The sequence below is a fragment of the Heterodontus francisci genome, chromosome 28 (assembly GCF_036365525.1).
Source record: "Heterodontus francisci isolate sHetFra1 chromosome 28, sHetFra1.hap1, whole genome shotgun sequence".
In the NCBI taxonomy this organism is placed as follows: domain Eukaryota; kingdom Metazoa; phylum Chordata; class Chondrichthyes; order Heterodontiformes; family Heterodontidae; genus Heterodontus; species Heterodontus francisci.
This window is the reverse complement of record NC_090398.1, coordinates 26,572,867-26,594,880: the sequence shown is the minus strand read 5'-3', so window position 1 is coordinate 26,594,880 and position 22,014 is coordinate 26,572,867. Positions and strand designations below refer to the sequence as shown.

Sequence of the window (22,014 nt, the reverse complement as noted above, 5' to 3'; positions counted from 1 at the left end):
GAGGCGCTGTGGGCCATCAGCAGCAGCAGAATTGTGCTTAATAACAATCTGTAACCTCATGGCCCGGCATATCCCCCACTCTACCATTACCATCAAGCCAGGAGACCAACCCTGGTCCAATGAAGAGTGCAGGAGGGCATGCCAGGAGCAGCACCTACCACACATCAAACCTGGTGAAGCTGCAACACAGGACTATCTGCGTGCAAAACTGCGTATGCAGCATGCAATAGACAGAGCTAAGCGATCCCATAACCAACGGATCAGATCTAAACTCTGCTGTCCTGCCACATCCAGCTGTGAATGATGGTGGACAATTAAACAACTAACTAGAGGAGGTGGCTCCACAAATATCCCCATCTTCAATGATGGGGGAGCCCAGCACATCGGTGCGAAAGATAAGGCTGAACCATTTGCAACAATCTTCAGCTAGAAGTGCCGGGTTGATGATCCATCTCAGCCGCCTCCTGAGGTCCCCAGCATCACAGATGCCAGACTTCAGCTAATTCGATTCACTCCGCGTGATATCAAGAAACGACTGAAGGCACTGGATACTGCAAAAGCTATGGGCCCTGACAATATTCCGGCAATAGTCCTGAAGACCTGTGCTTCAGAACTTGCCATGCCCCTAGCCGAACTGTTCCAGTACAGCTACAACACTGGCATCTACCCTGCAATGTGAAAAATTACCCAGGTATGTCCTGTACATAAAAAGCAGGACAAACCCAACCCGGCCAATTACCGCCCCATCAGCCTACTCTCTATCATCAGTAAAGTGATGGAAGGTGTCATCAACAGTGCCATCAAGCAGCACTTGCTCAGCAATAACCTGCTCAGTGACACTCAATTTGGGTTCCGCCAGGGCCACTCAGCTCCTGACACCATTACAGCCTTGGTTCAAACATGGACAAAAGAACTGAACTCAAGAGGTGAGGTGAGAGTGACATCAAGGCAGCATTTGATCGAGTATGGCATCAAGGAGCCCGAGCAAAACTGAAGGCAATGGTTGGCATTATACCAAGCACAAAGGAAGATGGTTGTGGTTGTTGGAGGTCAATCATCTCAGCTCCAGGACATCACTGCAGGAGTTCCTCAGGGTAGTGTCCTCGGCCCAACCATCTTCAGCTGCTTCATCAATGACCTTTCTTCAATCATGAGGTCAGAAGTGGGGATGTTCAATGATGATTGTACAATGTTCAGCAACATTCGCGACTCCTCAGATACTGAAGCAGTCTGTGGAAAAATGCAGCAAGACCTGGGCGGCACAGTGGCGCAGTGGTTAGCACCGCAGCCTCACAGCTCCAGGTACCCGGGTTCGATTCCGGGTACTGCCTGTGTGGAGTTTGCAAGTTCTCCCTGTGTCTGCGTGGGTTTTCTCTGGGTGCTCCGGTTTCCTCCCACAAGCCAAAAGACTTGCAGGTTCATAGGTAAATTGGCCATTATAAATTGTCACTAGTATAGGTAGGTGGTAGGGAAATATAGAGACAGGTGGGGATGCTTGGTAGGAATATGGGATTAGTGTAGGATTAGTATAAATGGGTGGTTGATGTTCGGCACAGACTCGGTGGGCTGAAGGGCCTGTTTCAGTGCTGTATCTCTAATCTAACCTGGACAATATGAAGGCTTAGGCTGATAAGTGGCAAGTAACATTCGCGCCACACTAGTGCCAGGCAATGACCATCTCCAAAAAGAGAGAATCGAACCACCTCCCCTTGACATTCAATGGCCTTCCCATCACTGAATCCCCTACTTTCAACATCTTAGGGGCTACCATTGACCAGAAACTGGAGCAGATATATAAATACCGTGGCTAAAACAGCAGGTCAGATCTAGGAATCCTGCGGCGAATAACTCACCTCCTGACTCCCCAAAGCCTGTCCACCATCTACAAGGTAGAAGTCAGTAGTGTCATGGAATACTCTCCACTTGCCTGGATGGGTGCAGCTCCAACAACACTCAAGAAGCTCGGCACCATCCAAGACAAAGCAGCCCGCTTGACTGGCATACCATTCACAAACATTCACTCCCTCCACCACCGACGCACAGTGGCAGCAGTGTGTACCATCTACAAGATGCACTGCAGCAACGCACCAAGGCTCCTTAGACAGCACCTTCCAAAACCGCAACCTCTACCAACTAGAAGGACAAGGGCAGCAAATGTATGTTAACACCACCACCTACAAGTTCCCCTCCAAGTCACACACCATCCTGATTTGGAACTATATCGCCATTCCTTCACTGTTGCTGGGTCAAAATCCTGGAACTCCCTTCCTAACAGCACTGTGGGTGTACCTACCCCACATGGACTGCAGTGGTTCAAGAAGGCAGCTCACCACCACCTTCTCAAGGGCAATTAGGGATGGGCCATAAATGCTGGCCAGGCCAACGACGACCACATCCCATGAATGAGTGAATAAAAAAAAGTCTCTGATGAGACACTTTATCAAATGCGTTGTGAAAGTTCACATAAATAACATCCATACACATTCTTCTGTTGACGACATTAGTCACCATTTCAAAAAGTCCAATCAGATCTGCAAGACATGACCTACCCTTTATAAATCCATACTGGTCTCCCTGAGCAATTGACATTTTTTTAAGTGTTTAATCACCTTGTCTTTAATTATAGTCTCTAGCAATTTCCCTGCAAGAGAGGTTTAGCTAACTGGTCTATAATTCCCAGGTTTCCCTCTCTCACCTCTCAAAGAGTGATGTTGACTTGTCTCTCTCTGATATTTCCCTCAGGTGAACTGCTTTTGATCCACACTCACCTTTATCTGGTAAAGGCCAAAACTCTCTGAAACTATTCTCAAATTTGAAGTTGGTAAGAAGTCCTGAGATGTACTTGTTAAGATAATGCATCATTTAATTCAACATCACACAATAACAATTCTCACCAGTACTGTTACATCATCCAGGAGGCAGTGATACAGAGGTGAAGTTTAATAAAACATTTCCAAGTGGAAGTCATTATACAAATCCAGGTGAGTACAGGTAACAAGTCCGTTCATCGACCCCTCAGTTTCCTCAGGATGTTTCACAGGGTCTTGCACCTTTTCACGATCTCATGGTTTACAGTCTCAGGTGATTCCATTTGAAAATTCAGTCCACAGTAAGTACACAATGTTTAATTTCCATGGTAACACCAGTACCTGCTCCCATGCTGGTGCCAGAAACACATTAAGTTCAGGATCCTTAAACACTACAAATGCTCACGATCACCCAGACAGAACAGTGGGATTCCCGACTGGCACTTTCCCCATTTCTCCTCTCGCAGTGCTGACCCATCCTGGGTGCACCAGTTTCAGGAACCTCCCCAATAGGATACTCTCTGGGTGACCCCATACACTGGGTATTGGTATCTATTGGACGGTGGGATCTATCCAAGCTGAACAGAGCCTGTCTCCATCCTGAACACACACAGGTTCACTTCCCAGCAGGGTCACTGGGTACTGATACTGAGTGTGAACCCTGGATAATGTAATTCCCAAACCCAGGGATATTGAGTGTAATTACCAGTGTCCCACTGCAGCCCAGACTGAGCCCCACCCTGGACCCTTCCTGTCTGTACATTTCCCCAGTGCCCCATTGGGGAACATTCAGTCCCAGATATCCTGCAGAAGCAGCGCTGTGGGGCCGGGCGGCTGAGTCACGTGACCATGTTGCTGGGCCTCTGATGTCACAATGGGAGATGACACTCGCTCAGCTCGAACTAGAAACAGTGAAACAGCCAATAGGATTTAAACCTGGAGCGCGGCCAATTAAAGGGGAAGGACAGAAAATTGGTGAAAAATATTCATAAAAATAGACCAGAAATGTTTACAAATTGAAATGTTCACACATCTACAACCACATCCAGTCCGGGTCTTCTATCCTGCAGCGACTTCAGCAGCCTCTTTCCATTTGAACTGAATTGATTTCCCAACAACCTGAAACAGATTAAGATTAAGGATTAAATAGCAAATAGAGAGATTGAACAACAGTGTAAATACAGGGAGACTGGGATTAATATTTCAATAATAAATACTGAGATATTACTGATAAGAGTGACTGAATCACATTTATATTTTATTTATTACATTAAGCATTAACACAAACACTCACCAGATATGCTCCAGACTCCTACAGTTCAGTATGAGATGGTGGAGAGCGGGGAAAGACTGTTCTGTGAAGGAGTTTGATCTCAGATCCAGAAACGTCAATGAATGGTTTGTACTGTGAAGAGAGATGAGATCCTTGACACAAGAATCTGAGAGACCGACACGCCGTAGACTGGGGATCAGAGAGAGAAATAACAGGAATCAGTGTAAATCTCCACGGTTTATTAATAACACTATTACTGATATTAATAATAATGTTCACTATCCTATTATAAACATAATCTCACACAGTCTGGTACTTACTGTTCTACTCTGTAAAGGCAGCTGGTGAAGTATAATACTGGAGCTAATCTTTACTCAGTCGTAGATATATTTAGAGTTAAACATTACAAGCACACACCTCCTCACTCAACCATACACAGTTTCAATAAGTGTCTCTTTGTATGTGCTCAATTGAAACCACCTGAATCTTACCTACCTGAAGACTGGAGCAGCGGCAGGTGGGGACCTGTGAGGAACTGAATTGGAGAGGGACCTATGTAAAGAGACAGTGGGGCTCGAGGCCCTTACCTACCTGAAGACTGAAGCAGCGGCAGGTGGGGACCTGTGAGGAACTGAATTGGAGAGGGACCTAGGTAAAGAGACAGTGGGGCTCGAGGCCCTTACCTACCTGAAGACCGGAGCGGCGAAAAGAGGACCTGGGAGGAGGCGGATCCGGAGCGGGATTCAAGTCCCTTATTTACCTGGCAGGGCAGCTCGGCAACATGGAGTGCTCCTCCTGTGCAATGTTGGAAGTCAGGAACACTTCCAGTGTGAAGGAAGTGTCTCCAGCTGCAGCTACTCAAAATTCTCGTTTCGGATTTGGAGCGGTGGCTGGGAACAGTGTGGAGCATCCGCGAGGCTGAGATCATCGTGGATAGCAAGTACAGGGAGGTGGTCACACCGCAGGTAAAGACTGCTGAGGCAGAAAGGGAATGGGTGACTGCCAGGCAGAGTAGAAGAATTAAGCAGGTAGTGCAGGAGTCCCCTGGGTCCATCTCCCTCTCTAACAGATATTCCGCTTTGAATACTGTTGGAGGAGATAGTTTCTCAGGGGTGTGTAGCAAGAGACAAGTCTGTGGCACCACGGGTGGCTCGGCTGCACAGGATGGGAGGAAAAAGAGTAGGAGAGCTGCAGTGATAGGGGATTCTATCGTAAGGGGTACAGATAGGTGTTTCTGTGGCCACAAATGTGACTCCAATGATGGTATGTTGCCTCCCTGATGCTCGGGTCAAGGATGTCACAGAATGGCTGCAGGACATTCTGAAGGGCGAGGGTAGGACATTCTGAAGGGCGAGGGTAAACAGTCAGAGGTCATAGTTCACATTGGAACCAACAATACAGGTAGAAAGAGGGATGAGGTCCTGCAACAAGAAATTAGGGAGCTAGGTAGCAGATTAAAAAGCAGGGTCTCAAAGACTGTAATCTCTGAATTACTCCCGGTGCCACGTGCTGGTGAGTATCGGAATCCGAGGATAGAGCAGATGAATGCGTGGCTGAAGACGTGATGCAGGAGGGAGGGCTTTAGTTTCCTGGATCACTGGGTCTGTTTCTGGTGTAGGTGGGACCTGTACAAGTTGGATGGGTTGCACCTGAACTGGAACGGTACCAACATCCTTGCAGGGAGGTTTGCTGCTGCTGTTGGGAGTGGGGGTGGGGCGAGGGGGGGTGGTGTTTAACCTAATTTGGCAGGGGGATGGGATAAAGAGTGGAGTTACAGTAGGGGTGATGCTCAGTCAAATATAGAAGAGAAACTGAGTCAGTCTGGAAGGCAGAACAAATATAGACCTGTTGAGGCACAAGTAAAGGCTGGAATGCATCTATTTTAATGCAAGGAGTCTTACAAGTAAGGCAGATGGATTGAGGGTGTTGATTAACACATGGCAATATGATATTATTGCTATCACAGAGACATGGTTGAGGGAAGGGCAGGACTGGCAGCTCAATATTCCAGGGTATAGTAAAACAGGAGGTGGCATTGCACTGTCGATCAAGGAGTCAATTACTGTAGTAAGGAGGGATGATATCTTAGAAGGTTCCTCAAATCAGGCCATATGGGTAGAACTTAAAAACAAAAAGGGGGCAATCACTTGGCTGGGAGTGTACTACAGGCCTCCAAATAGTCAGGGAGAAATAGAGGAGCAGATATGTAGGCAAATCTCAGAGAGGTGTAAAATATTAAAGGACTAATAGTAGGGGATTTCAACTTCCTCAGTATTAACTGGGATGGTCTTAGTTCAAAAGGCTTAAAGGGGGCGGAATTCTTAAAATGTGTACAGGAGAGCTTTTTGAGCCAGTACGGGGGGTGGTACTGGACCTAATCCTAGGGAATGAAGCCAGACAAGTGGTAGAAATGTCAGTGGGGGACCATTTCGGGGATAGTGACCATAACTCTGTGAGGTTTAAGGTAGTTATGGAAAAGGACAAAGATGGACCAGAAATAAAGGTATTGAATTGGGGGAAGGCTGATTTCAATATGATAAAACAGGATCTGGCCAAAGTGGACTGGGAGCAGCTACTTATAGGAAAGTCTACATCAGACCAGTGGAAGTCATTCAAAAAGGAAATAGTGAGAGTTCAGGGCCAACATGTTCCCGTAAAGGTGAAGGGTAGGACCAATAAGTCCAGGGAACCCTGGATGTTAAGGGATATAGAGGATTGGATAAGGAAAGAAAAGTAGGCTTACGGCAGATACAGAACAGCGGAGGCCCTAGAGGAGTATAGGAAGTGTGGGGGCGGGGGGTACTTAAAAGAAATAATTAGGAGGCATGAAAAAACACTGGCAGGCAAGTTAAAAGAAAATCCTAAGGTGTTTAATAAGAATATTAAGGGCAAGAGGATAAGCAAGGAAAGAGCAGGGCCCATTAGGGACCAAAGTGACAATCTGTGTGTGGAGCTGGAGAACATAGGTGAGGTTTTAAATGATTACTTTTCATCTGTGTTCACCATGGAGAAGGACGATGTAGGTGTAGAGATCAGGGAGGGGGATTGTGATATACTCGAACAAAGTAGCACTGAAAGGGAGGAGGTATTAATGGTTTTAACGGGCTTAAAAGTGGATAAATCCCCAGGCCCAGATGAGATGTATCCCAGGCTGTTATGTAAGGCAAAGGAAAAGATAGCAGGGGCTCTGACACAAATTTTCAAATCCTCTCTGTCCACAGGAGAGGTGCCAGAGGACTGGAGGACAGCGAATGTGTTACCATTATGCAAGAAGGGTAGCAGGGATAAATCAGGTAATTACAGGCCAGTGAGTCTAACATTAGTGGTAGGGAAACTATTGGAAAAAATTCTGAGGGACAGGATTAATCTCCAATTGGAGAGGCAGGGATTAATCAGGGATAGTCAGCTCGGCTTTGCCAGGGGGAGATCATGCCTACCAAACTTGATTGAATTTTTCGAGGAGTTGACTAAATGTGTAGATGAGGGTAATGCAGTTGATGTAGTCTACATGGGCTTCAGTAAGGCTTTTGATAAGGTCCCGCATGGGAGATTGGTTAAGAAGGTAAGAGCCCATGGGATCCAGGGCAAATTGGCAAACTGGATCCAAAATTGGTTTAGTGGCAGGAAGCAGAAGGGGATGGTGAAGGGTTGTTTTTGCGATTGGAAGCCTGTGACCAGTGGTGTGCCGCAGGGGTCGGTGCTGGGACTCTTGCTGTTTGTAGTGTACATTAATGATTTTGACGTCAATCTAAGAGGTATGATCAGTAAGTTTGCAGATGACACAAAAATTGGTGGTGTCGTAAATAGTGAGGAGGAAAGCCTGAGATTACAGGATGATATAGATGTGCTGGGGCAGAGCAGTGGCAAATGGAATTTAACGCTGAGAGGTGTGAGGTGATGCATTTTGGGAGGACTAACAATGCATGAGAATATACAATGGGTTGTCGGTCGGACCCTAGGAAGTACAGAGGGTCAGAGGGGCCTTGGTGTACTTGTGCATAGATCACTGAAGGCAGCAGCACAGGTAGATAAGGTGGCTGGAAGGCAGATGAGATACTTACCTTTATTAGTCGAGGCATAAAATATAAGAGCAGGGAGGTTATGTTGGAGCTGTATAAAACGCAAGTTAGGCCACAGATGGAATACTGATCACATTATAGGAACGATGTGATTACACTGGAGAATGCGCAGAGGAGATTCACCAGATGTTGTCTGGGCTGGAGCAAATCAGCTATGAAGAGAGACTGGAGAAGGCTGAGGGGGGACCTGATTGAGGTATACAAAATTATGAGGGGCATAGATAGGGTAGATAGTAAGAAACTTTTTCCCTTAGCGGAGGGGTCAATAACCAGGGGGCATAGATTTAGGGTAAGGGGCAGGAGGTTTAGAGGGGATGTAAGGAAACATTTTTCACCTAGAAGGTGGTTGGAATCTGGAACACACTGCCTGAAGGGGAGGTAGAGGCAGGAACCCTCAATATTTAAGAAGCATTCAGATGAGCACTTGAAACGCCATAACATACAAAGCTACAGGCCAAGTGCTGGAAAATGGAATTAGAATAGATAGGTGCTTGATGGCTGGCACAGACATGATGGGCTGAAGGGCCTGTTTCTGTGCTGTATAATGCTATGACTCTCTTTGACCACCGCCCACATATTAAACGCCATTAATATACAATTAACAGATTCCCTTCATTCAATTTCAACAAAAAAATCAAATCAAAAACCTCCAGACTGTTAACTAAGGTAGACGCCCATGGAGTTGAGGGCAAATTATTGACATGGTTTGGAAGTTGGTTGAGTGGTAGGTGACAGAGAGTGGGGATAATGGGTAAGTACTCTGATTGGCAGGATGTGACTAGTGGTGTCCTGCAGGGATCTGTGTTGGGGCCTCAATTATTCACATTATTCATTAACTACTTGGATGATGGGATAGTGAGTCATATATCCAAATTTGCTGATGATGCAAAGTTAGGCAGAGTGGGCAAAACTGTGGCAGATGGATTTCAATGTGGGCAAGTGTGAGGTTATCCATTTTGGACCAAAAAAGGATAGAGCAGGGTACTTTCTAAATGTGAAGAGGTAAGTACAGTGGATGTCCAAAGAGACTTGGCGGTTCAGATGCATAGATCTTTAAAATGCCATGAGCATTGCAGAAAATAATCAAAAAGGCTAATGGAATGCTAGCCTCTATATCTAGAGGATTGGAGTGTAAAGACACAGTGGTTATGCTGCAGCTGTACAAAACACTGGTGAGACCCCACTTGGAGCACTGGGAGCAGTTCTGGGTACCACACCTTAGGAAGGATATATTGGCCTTGGAGGGAGTGCAACGTAGGTTTACAAGAATGATACCTGGACTACAGGGGTTATGTTACGAGCAGAGATTACACAAATTAGGCCTGTTTTTGCGAGAATTTAGAAGGTTAAGGGGTGATCTGATTGAAGTCTTCAAGATATTAACAGGAAAAGACAGGCTCGGTAAAGATAAACTATTTCCACTGGTTGGAGATTCTGAAGGGAGAATAGTCTAAAAATTAGGGCCAGACCGTTCAGGAGTGATGTTAGGAAGCACCTCTTCACGCAAAGGGTGGTAGTGGTTTGGAACTTTCTCCCACAAACAGCAGTTGAAACTAGAACAGTTATTAATTTTAAATCTGAGATAGATTTTTGTTAAGCAAAGCTATTAAGGGATATGGGTCGAAGGCAGGTATATGGAGTTAGGCCGCGGGTCAGCCATGATCTCATTGAATGGTGGGACAGGCTCGAGGGGCTGAATGGCCTACTCCTATTCCTATCTTCCTATGTTCCTATATATTCTGTAAAAAGCATTACATTATGAAATCCTCAAGGACCACTAACAATTTCTTCATTCAAGAATTTCCTTTTGTAAATAAGACAGTTGATGACTTGCATCTACCCATTTAATTTTAGAGATTTCCTTTCTCTCCGGCATTTCTTTCAAGCCAGCAAGGTCGATCTGCAACCTTTTCTGACGCTTTGTTGTAACATGTGCATTATCCAACAATGAACAATTATCTGCAAAACATTCAATGAGTATGTGATCTTCAGTAAACCCCTTGTATAGAATCTCACTTACAATATTTGACAAATAGAATCCCATATCCACTGTCTCCACAAGGGCCAGTGTGTCAATCAGTTGAAGTACTTTTAACAACCCTTTTTATTTTCTTAGCTTCCCAAGCTGAAGGACAGTATCTCCCATTTTCACCCATCAGTAATATTATGAAACCAGCTGCACTAGAATACCCATCAGGAAGATTAGCATGTGAACCATCGCTAAAAATGACTAGTTTCATGTTCTTTGGGTCACTTTGGGATGGGAACTTAAGCACACATGTATTCAGATTTAATCAATTTAATTATAGAATGTTTTAAGGGTAAATAAAACATTCTCGACTTTAGGGTGTTTCATTGTAACACTTCACTCCAACACATAAAAATTAGTCTCTGGTCTTGTCTGACGGCCCAAACAGTTCAACTGACCAATCAAGTTTCACAATTGTTCTGTCTCTTCTTCAGATATAACATCATCTTTCTGTGATGTCCGAGTACGATTAACTGGGAGGGGAGTAACACCCACTAAATAGGATTGTTGATTCAAAATTATTTCAGACCTACTCTGCTTAATATCTAAACCAATATATTTCAAAATTCCACAAGACTGACTCCCTGTTTTAAATTCTATTCTAATGTTATTAATAACACCTTTCTCAAATTCCGCAGTATCACCACATCAGAAATCAACATGTATCATAAAGATGTCTGAAATTTTCCCTTTATGATACCAATAAAACTTTGCGGGATCTGTTTTGAGTTGAACTATTTCAGCAAAACAGATCTCACCGTAAAATACCACACGTTGGAAGCATCATTCAGGCCATACGTGCATTTGTTTAGTTTTCATAGTTTCCCTTCTGCATCCACTGTCTCTTTGCGAAGTTTCAGAAACACACCTCTCTGAAAGGTATCGCCCTGCAGAAATGCAGCTTTCAGGTCAATTGATCTCCACTCCCATGAATATGTGACCAAAAGAGCTAAAACGATTTTCAAGATTACTTTTCCAGCTGTGGGAGAGCCCACTCCAACATCTGTATCACCCGGTCATTCTTCAAACCGCCCAGCAACCAGCCTGGCTTTAGCCTTATCAGTCCCATCTACAAGGACCTTTTCAGTACAAATCCACCCATGTGACAAGGCTGCTTGCCCCTGATCTGGTATCAGAGTAAACTCCGACTGTCTCCAACTATCTAATTCCCTTTGTTTTACTTCTCTTAATAGTTTATCCTCAAGTTTATTGGCAACCAATAAAACTTCGCAAACATGAGGACTTCTGCTTCTAGTTCTGTTCAGAGACTGTTCTGTGACTTTAATTTCATTGTGTAATCTATTCAAGTTACAGCCTCTACTTGCACTTTTATATCTGTCGGGCCAATTAGTGTGAGATCTCCCTCTTACACTATCGAGGCTCTTTCTCCAGTACCTGATTTTTTCTGATACAAGGGTCTCCTCCAGATCCACTATCAGAACGTGCACTGTGCTTTCATACCCTCCACTCTTTCATCCCATTCTACCAGTCCACACTTCTTGACCATAATCCTGCACATTAAACAATATTTAAATTTGCCAGTAGCTTTTCCTGCACGTCCCACAATTATCATATTCCTGCATTAACTTGACCCCTCTGGAATATGTGTCACCCAAGTTTCTGAGCAATTGGTCTTTGGATGTGATAGCTCTGTTCTGTGTGTCATGATCACTCACAGTACCACTAACACACTGCTGCCACAGTCCTTCCCTGGTGGAGGGAGTGAATGTTTAAGGTGGTGAATGCGTGTTAATCAAGTGGGCTGCCTTATCCTGGATGTTGTTGAGCTTCCTGAGTGTTGTTGGAGCTGCCCTCATCCAGGCAAATAGACAGCATTCCATCACACTCTTGATTTGTGCCTTGTAGGTGGTAGACAGGTTTTGGGGAGTCAGGGGGAGGACTACTCACTGTAGAATTTCCAGCCTCTGACCTGCTCTTGTAGACACAGTATTTATACTGCTGCTCCAGTTCAGTTTCTGGTCAATGGTAACCCCCAGGATGTTGAAACTGTGGGATCCAGCGATGTTAATGCCATTGAATGTCAAGGGGAGATGGTTAGATTCTCTCTTGTTGGAGATGGGCATTGCCTGGCACTTGTTTAGCATGAATGTTACTTAGCATTTATCAGCCCAAGCCTGGATGTTGTCCGGGTCTTGCCTCATGGGGACATGGACTGCTTCAGTATCTGAGGAGTTGAGAATGGTAGATGGAGTATAATGTAGGGAAGTGTAAAGTTATTCACTTTGGTAGTAAAAATAGAAAAGCAGAGTGTTTTTTAAATGGTGTGAAACTTGTAAGTGTTGATGCTCAATGAGACTTGGGTGTGCTTGAATGTAGAAAGTTAGCACGCAGGTACAGCAAGAAAGTCGGAAAGCAAATGGCATGTTGGCCTTTATTGCAAGGGGATTGGAGTACAGGAATAAAGAAGTCTTGCTACAATTGTACAGAGTTTTGGTGAGACCACATCTGGAAATGCTGTGTACAGTTTTAGTCTCCACATTTAAGAAAGGATATACTTGCATTGGAGGCGGTACAGCGAAGGTTCACTAGACTGGTCCCTGGGATGAGGGGGTTGTCCTATGATGAGAGGCTGAGTAAATTGGCCCATACTCTATGGAGTTTAGAAGAATGAGAGGCAATCTCACGGAAACAGACAACATTCTGAAGGGACTGGATAGAGTAAACACAGAGATTGTTTCCACTGGTTGGGGAATCAAAAACAAGGGGCACAGCCTCAGGATTAGTGGCTGATCAGTTAGGACTGAGAAGAGGAAAAATTACTTCACTCAAAGGGTTGAGAATCTTCAGAATTCTCTACCCCAGAGGGTTGTGAATGCTCTATTGTTGAATACATTTAAGGCTGAGATAGAGAGATTTTCGGTCTCTCAGGGAATCAAGGGATATGACGAGCGGGTGGGAAAGTGAAGTTGAAGCTTAAGATTAGCCATGATCGTACTGAATGGTGGAGCAGGCTCGATGGGCCAAATGGTCTACTCCTGCTCCAATTTCTTGTGTTCTTGTGGCATTGTACATTGTACAATCATCACCGAACATCCTCACTTCTGACTTTATGACGGAAGGAAGGTCATTGATGAAGCAGCTGAAGATGGTTGAGCCGAGGGCACTACTCTGAGGAACTCCTGCAGTGATGTCCTGGAACTGAGATTATTGACCTCCAATAACCACAACTAAAGGCTGGCTCGGGTATAAAATTAAAACCGAACCCGGGCCCGACCCGACCACAGCCAACCCAAAGCCGACCCCTTTATTTTTTCTTGCGCCCGACCCGACCCAACATGCACCTCCATCATCTGTTCCAGCAGCTGGAGTTGTGGAGAATCATTGGTAAGCCTGATCCTGCGACTTCCCAGAAGCAATGTTCAGCCTGAGCCGACCTGAGCCCCGAATGCTGGACTTGGAATTTTGACCCGACACGATCTGAACCTAACACATGGTGTCAGGTCTCGTCAGGTTCGGGCTGGGTAGCCAGACTTTAACCACAACCATTAACCTTTGTGCTAGGTGTGACAACAATGTTATGAAGGTGCTTCCATTTTAAAAATATTTTTTGAGGACTCGTGTTCAAAAGACTGTGGAAATACCCGAGGAGATGCTTGACTTTTGTTTTAAAAAGGGTCATTGGAAGGACACTTGAGACTTTGTTTAAAAAAACACTTACTGGAAGTCACATGTCTTCAACTAAGTGAACACCAGAGGCCTTGCTGACTATTGAAGTTGTTTACAGAGAAGTCACATGTCTAGATGTTAGGAGTTGGTTTCATTTTGAACTGTTTGAATGGACAGCTGGGGTGTCAGCCTGCTAAGAGACGTCACCAGTTCATCCTGTTCCACTTCTTTGAGAACTCTGAGAATCCAGCGTGGGAACTGGAGAAACTGATGCAGCATTTCTCCTGAGAAGTTTCTGCAAGACCTTCTCTTCACATCTCCTGAACGAACTGCTTCTGAAAAGATCCCAATGACAAATGCATGTGTCTAGTGACCCCCGTCTACATGGATCTAGACCAATTGGAATATTCCATATCATATCCTTTTTCTCCAAGAATGAACAAGTACTTGGCCAAAGTATTTTTTTCTGTTTTTTTGTAAAGTTGATCTCTGCAGAGAAAGCATCTTTATTTTTCCTTTAACTGGTGTGTGTGTGTGTGTTGGGTTATTTCGAAGGGAATATATTTATACTTTCATATTTCAACCTGTGTGTTAATAAGCTTTGTATCTTTATGAAATGAGTCTTGTTTTATAATAAATTAATAATTTTGTTTATTATTAAAGGAACTTGGTTGGTAGATTTTTATTCAGAAACTAAAGTAGATGAAGTATATAATTGGCTGTATCAGTAACTGGGTAAAACATTTAAATATATGTTGTGACCTGTGGAGAAGTGGAACTAGAGAAAGACAGTGCACTCCTCCATCCTCGGTCATAACACCAACCAGTGGAGAGTTTTCCCTCTGATTCCCACTAACTTCAATTTGCCTCGGGCTCCTTGATGTCCCACTCAGTCAAATGCTGCCTCGATATCAAGAGCAATCACTTTCACCTCACCTGGTCGTATGGTTCAGATTCCGAGAACATCGGAGGGCAATCAAAGCCCAACAATTTACACTTGTTTTCAGCCATTTCTGATAATTGCTGTTAGGATTGTAGTTTTTTTGTCTGTTTTTTCCCCAGAATGTCTCCTGCATGCGCAGAGCATGTGCAGAGCGATCGACGACGTCATCACTGCGTCCACACATTTGCCAGCTTGCCAGTATGGGTCCATGTACGCCCCCGTCAACGTCGCTACGTAATGATGACCGAGTGTTGCTTCACCCCTCAATGGCTGCGATCGCAATCTCCATCCCTCCAACAGTACCCCGCACCCTCCCGCTATCTGCACCTCAGTTACCTCTTTTTGTCCCTGCTCTCTCCTGCACCCACCTGCACCCACCTGCTTGCCGCTCCCAACTCTTTGCCACTTCATCCCACCTCGCTGCAAGCAACCTGGTGGCTCCCCCCCCCACCACTTCTTTGGGATGCGAGGCAGGGAGCGAGCAGCGGGAGGAACAACTAGCGGACGGGTGCAGGAGAGAATGGTGAAATGGAGTGACGAGCAGTCGGGAGCAGTGGGATGTTCGGTGTGGGAGGGCGCGGGTAAGAGAAGTGGTGATTGTGGGAGGGAGTGGGGTATGGTTGTGGGTGGAGGCGGTAATCGTGGATTTAGTTTTTTTTGTGTTAAATTGTGCAGCGCCATTTTTACTACTAGTAGCTGCCTGAGACGTCGCAGACAGTGACATTTCTGTCTATGAGGCGACATTTGCACATGTGCCCATACTGCGCCACCTAGTGGTTGCGTTGTCAGCAAACACAGCCTTTTTTCATAGCCTTGGACCTTCACCTTGAGGCGACCATTCTCTGTTACCATATTCTACTCTGGAAATCCAATTGGTGAAGAATATTACTGGAGCTAATCTTTACTCAGGCTTCCATTAATTTACAGAGTTAAGCATTACATGCATACACATCCCCACTCAACCACACTACAGTTTAAATAAGTGCCTCTGTATATGTGCTCAAGTGAAATCCCAGTTAATGCCCACAACCTGCATACAATTAAACACAATTAATATACAGTTAGCACTTACTGCAGTTCCTGTATTTTACTGTCTGGGTTCCTCAGAACTGCAGACAGTAGTTTCACTCCTGAATCTCCTAGTTTATTATCGCTCAGGTTCAGATCAATCAGTGACCGGTTTGTACTGAGAGTGAAGGCGAAGTCCTCGATACAAGAAGCTGTGAGTTCGTTATTATAAAGCCTGGGATCAGAGAGAGAGAGAAATAACTGGAATCAGAGTAAATACCAGTGTTAATTAAGAACACTATTGCTGATACTAATAATAATGTTTATTGATAACACTATTATTGATACTAATAATAACATGCAGTGTTAGACATCCAGTTATTATAGACACAATCTCTCACAGTCTGGTACTTACTCCAGTGTCTCTATTTTACAGTCCGGGTTCCTCAAAGCCTCAGACAGTAATTTCACTCCTGAATCTCCCAGTTTATTATCACTCAGGTCCAGAAACGTCAGTGATCGGTTTATACTGAGAGCGGAGGCGAGATCCCCAGCACATGAATCCGAGATATTGTTTTTGCCCAGCCTGGGATCAAAGATGGAGAAGTAACAGGAATCAGAGTAAATCCACATTGTTTCTTGGTAACACCATGACTGATATTAATAACGTGCAGTGCTTAGCAATAACACTATTACTGATATTAATAATAATACACTGTTTATTAATAACACTATTACTGATATTAATAGTAACGTACAGTGTCAGATACCCAGTTATTATAAACACAATCTCACACAGTCTGGTACTTACCACAGTTTCTGTATTTTACAGTCCGGGTTCCTCAAAGCCACAGACAGTAGTTTCACTCCTGAATCTCCCAGATTATTGGAATCCAGTCTAAACACAAACAGACAGAGAGAGAGAAACAAACTGAATCAAACCCTGGACCTGATACAATTCACTTTCTGTTTAATGTTACAAGAAACACTGAAAAAGACTTGAGGCAATTAACAACCAGATTTTCCTGTCACTGACAATGAATCTCACACTGTAGAACTCCTCATATATTCAGGAGCTGTCAATAAAAATCAAAGAGAGATGTAACAATGTAGAAATGAGCAGAACGGCATGGCACTATGCTTGATGGGAAATGTAGCCAAGTTAGGAATAGTAGCTTTGCTGAGCTTTGATAGTATGATTTAAGTTTGTAGAAACCGCAATGAAATAGTTAAAAGTAAATGCTGATGATGTGAAGTTGTAGACTAGCCTACGCCAGTAGTTATAAGGACATCTGTTCCTTTATGGCATGATTGTGTAACTCTGTAGAAACAGTGATAACAGGACGCAACTTGTAGCTAATATACAAGTTGAAAGTATAGCCACATATTCTTACAAAATGGAGTATTTACCCAAGGCATTGTGGGACAAGTTAGTTAGCTGGCAGTTTTGAGCCTGGTACTGCTCAGCACCGACGATCTGCCTGACAATGAGGGCCCCTCTTATCAGTGTAACTGCGGACTGTATGAAACACTCACGAATACAACTTGATAAAGATTACAGGATCACAGGACTCATGACAATTGTGGGAATCGAAACCAGAATGTTGTTTCTAACTCTTCTGCCGTTGCTAATTATCTTGATTATCTGTTTTCTTTTATCTTGCTGATGCAAAACAATATTATGTTAGTAACAAGTATGTATTGAGAATAGAGGGTATTGTTAACCTCAGTAACAGATGTACTGCATTGTTATCACTTGGTTGAAAGTTAAATTGTACCGCACTGATTGGTTAAACAAGGGGGTGTAGCACGAATCTTAATGTATAAACAGTAGTATCTGTATCACGAACAACACTTACTCTGGTGGACCCGACAGACTCTGTTGGAGTCAGTGCCGCTGTATCAGAGTAAGTCCGCCGGCTAATGCGCAAATAAAGATAAATTGATTTTACCTACACATCCGACTCGGTATATTTACTGAACCAGACTGAAGGCAAAAAGAACTCAGATTAACAACAGGACAGAAGGTAAGTGATAGGTTGGTGAGTATTAGTGTGTTTTTGTCTCTCTAAGTGACAGCATTTGAATAAAGTATTACTTGGGGAAATAAATCTATTACTTCAGTAAATTAATGAGATAAATCAATCAATTAATACATTTATTATTGTTTTAAAAGACCTAATTACATTTATTCATGTTATCAATAAGCAAATTAATTATAAAAGATTAGAGATGACAGGGCAGGCTACGTGTTGGGACTGTAGGATGTGGGAGCTTGAGGATAGTGAGACTGTCCTGCATTCCCACACCAGCAGGAAATGTCTCCATCTTCAGTCCTTCCAGCTCAGAGTCAATGGGCTGGAATGTGAGTTAGAGACATTCCCAAACATAAGGGAGGGGGAGGAATTTCTTCACAGTTTTATCCAGAACACACTCACAGCTCAGAGAAAATCACAGGTTCAAGAACAGCATTGTTAGGGAGCAGCATGGTGAGGACTTATGAGAGGTTGAGAAGGAGGTTCCTCAAACACAGGTCATGTCCAAAAGGTACAATGTACTTGTTACCTGTGAGGACAAGAAGAAAGACTGTGGGGAGGACAGTCACAATATAGACCAAGGTACTGTTGCTCAGAAGACTGTCAAAGGGGAAAGAGAAGAATAGAATGTGGTAGTGATAAGGGTTTCTATAATTAGAGGGATGGATAGTGTCCTCTGCAGACATGAATGAGAATCCTGTCGGACGCGTTGTCTACAAGGTGTCAGGGTAAGGGATATCTTATGGTGACAGGAGAGCAATTTGGAAGGGGAGGGAATAATCCAGTTGTCGTGGTCGATGTCGGAACAAACGACATATGTAGGAACCGGGAGGAGATCCTGCTGAGGGAATATCAGGTGTTAGGAGCTAAATTAAAAAGCAGGATCTCAAGGGCAATAATCACTGGATTATTTCCCAAGCCACATGTAAATTGGCAAAGAAACAGTCAGATCAGGAGAATTAAAGTGTGGCTAAAGAACTGGTGTGGGAAAGAGGGGTTCCTTTAACTGAAACACTGGCACCGGTACTGGCACAGGAAGGAGTTATACTGAGTTTACAGACTCCACCTGAACCGGGATGGGACCTGTGTCCTAGTGGAAAGGGTAAATAGGTAAAGGCTTTAAACTAATAAGACAGGGCAGGGTGGGGGATGGGGGGGGGGGGGGGGGGGGAAGATGGGGAGGGATGAAGAGAAAATGAAATCAGCCTGAACAGAAATAATACAGGAAAAAAAAAATAAGTGAGGGCTTCGATGGAAAGGAGGTAAATTGAATTGTGGAGCATGATTGTAAAAAGATGGTAAAAAAATAAAGTAAGAGGAACTGCTATTATAAATGAGTTAAACTTTTCATACAGCAATACACACAGTGTCTGTAATAAAACAGGGGAACTGGAGGCAATACTACATTGTGAGGAACCATATTAGGGATTACTGAGACATAGCTATGGAAAAATCTGGACTGAGCATTAAACATTGCAGGATATAAACTACTTAGAAAAGATAGAGAGGAAATTGGGGAGGTGGAGTAGCTGTACTTAATACTGAAAACAATGGCAGTAGCAAAAAGTGACATGGACATCAGCAAGACAGAAAGCTAGTCTAATGATAGCCATGAAACCATTGTCGATTGTTGCAAAAACCCATCTGGTTCACGAATGTCCTTGAGGGAAGGAAATCTGCTGTCCTTACCTGGTCTGGCCTACATGTGACTCCAGACCCACAGCAATGTGGTTGACTCTTAAATGCACTGAAATGGCCTAGCAAGCCACTCAGTTGTATCTGACTGCTACGAAGTCAATAAAAATGAAACCAGACGGACCACCCTGCATCGATGTAGGCAGCAGAAACGACGACAAACCCAGCCCTGTCGACCCTGAAAAGTCCTCCTTTACTAACATCTGGGAGCTTGTGCCAAAGTTGGGAGAGCTGTCCCACAGACTAGTCAAGCAACAGCCTGACATAGTCATACTCATGGAATCATACTTTGCAGGCAATGTCCCAGACACTGCCATCACCATCCCCTGTCCCACCGGCAGGACAGACCCAGCAGAGGTGGCGGCACAGTGGTACACAGTCGGGAGTTGCCGTGGGAATCCTCATCATCGACTCTGGACCCCATGAAGTCTCATGGCGTGAGGTCAAACATGGGCAAGGTAACCTCCTACTGATTACCACCTACCGCCCTCCCTCAGCTGATGAGTCAGTACTCCCCCATGTTGAACAGCACTTGGAGGAAGCACTGAGGGTGGCAATGGCACAAAATGTACTCTTGGTGGGGGACTGAAATGAGCTCCCACATGGGAGATCACAGCGGCTCTGATGTGCGTGGCCCGCATTTTCCACCCACTGCCAGGAGTAGCGGCTAGTCTTAAAATCCAGCTCAATAAGTTGAGGGGGGAAGTGAAGAGCAAAGAGCATTAGACTGGAAAAGAGAGAATCTGAAAATGGACTGGCAGTTAATGTAAAAGGGAACCCAAAAATCTTCTAACGGCATGTAAATAGTAAGAAACACAGAAAAAGTACAGCACAGAAAGAGGCCATTCGGCCCATCGTGTGTGTGCTGGCCAAACGAGCTATCCACCCAAACTAATCCCACCTTCCAGCCCCTGCTCCATAGCCCCACAGGTTACAGCACCCTCGGTACATGTCCAGGTACCATTTAAAAGAATTCAGAGTTTCTGCCTCCACCACCATTCCTGACAGTGAATTCCAGACACCCACCACCCTCTGGATGAAAAGGTTTCCCCTCATATTCCCTCTAATCCTTCTACCAATCACCTTAAGGGCTTATGGGGATAGTAAGAAGTGGGGTGAGGCCTGTTAGCGTCAAAGAGGCTGATATATGCTTCGAGGGGCAGGGCAAGGCGAGAACATGAAATGAGTGTTTTGTATCGGTGTTTAACAAGGAAGTGGAATCTGACAAAATACCGGTCGAAGTGGAGATGGTAGGGGTAATGGATGGGGTGAAAATAGGCAGGATGTACTGGAAAAGCCGGCTCTGCTTAGAGTGCATATGTCACCTGGTCTGGATGTCTTGCATCCAGGTTGCTTAAAGAAATGGGGGTGGAGATATGGAAGGGCTTGTCATAAACTTCCAATCTTCCCTAGATGCGGGGGAGGTGCTAGAGGATTGGAGAGTGACAAATGTGACACCCTTGTTCAAGAAAGTTTGTAAGAACATGCATAGTAGTTTAGTTTAGTTTAGAGATACAGCACTGAAACAGGCCCTTCGGCCCACCGAGTCTGTGCCGACCATCAACCACCCATTTCTACTAATCCTACACTAATTCCATATTCCTACCACATCCCCACCTGTCCCTATATTTCCCGACCACCTACCTATACTAGGGGCAATTGCTAATGGCCAATTAACCTATCAACCTGCAAGTCTTTGGCATGTGGGAGGAAACCGGAGCACCCGGAGGAAACCCACGCAGACACAGGGAGAACTTGCAAACTCCACACAGGCAGTACCCAGGATTGAACCCGGGTCGCTGGACCAGTAATTACAGACCAGTCGGTTTAACTGTGTTGGGTAAGATTTTGGAACCAATGATTAGGGAAAAATTAACAGATATTTGGAGAGGTTTGAGTTAATTAAGGAGAGTCAGTACAGATTTGTAAAAGGCAGATCATGTTTGACTAATCTAACTGAATGTTTTTAATGATGTAAGAGAAGGAAGGTGGACATTCTCTATTTGGATTTTAAAATAGCTTTTGACAAAGTACCACATAAAAGGCTGGTTAAAAAAAACAAAGTGACTCCTGACAATGCAGCGGCCGCTGATGTCAGAGTGTGCCAAATTGCGCACATGTGCAGCTACATCTTGCCAGGACTAAGTGGCGCATGCGCAGGATGATGTCACCGTGCAGCACTGATGTCATCGCGTATCTGTGCCTGGTCCATCGTCAGCCATGCGCGATAAAGCGTCATCAGGTATCCAGCCCCCCACTCGGCTAGAGGAAGCGGCTGAGTAGTAGACTTTGAGGCTGGAGTTCTCCCCCCTCAGCCACTCACTCCAGACCTCGCTGCTCCCCACCCCCACAACCGGATTTTCCTGGCCGATTGTTACTCGTTTCGCGCCACCCCACTCTCCGGCTGCTTGCTCGCCACATCCCCCGGCGCCCCTCCCCCACCCCCAACTCCAGCCACTAACTCTAGACAATACCGCTTCCCTCCTCTCGGCTACTTGCTCCTACTGATCAAACGTG

At 44.7% G+C, this 22,014-nt stretch overlaps 1 protein-coding gene across 1 annotated transcript; it reads right to left on the bottom strand.

The window, feature by feature from the left end:
- Positions 1 to 2,861: 2,861 nt before the first annotated feature.
- Positions 2,862 to 21,687, bottom strand: LOC137345163 (NACHT, LRR and PYD domains-containing protein 3-like). The gene is made up of 7 exons (XM_068008630.1): positions 21,634 to 21,687; positions 17,326 to 17,429; positions 16,578 to 16,697; positions 16,182 to 16,352; positions 15,831 to 16,001; positions 4,102 to 4,269; positions 2,862 to 3,926 (listed from the first exon to the last, which is right to left on the bottom strand). The coding sequence occupies exons 1-7, from the start codon at positions 21,685 to 21,687 to the stop codon at positions 3,833 to 3,835; spliced, it is 882 nt and encodes a 293-aa protein (XP_067864731.1). The 3' UTR covers positions 2,862 to 3,832.
- Between the last annotated feature and the right edge of the window lie 327 nt (positions 21,688 to 22,014).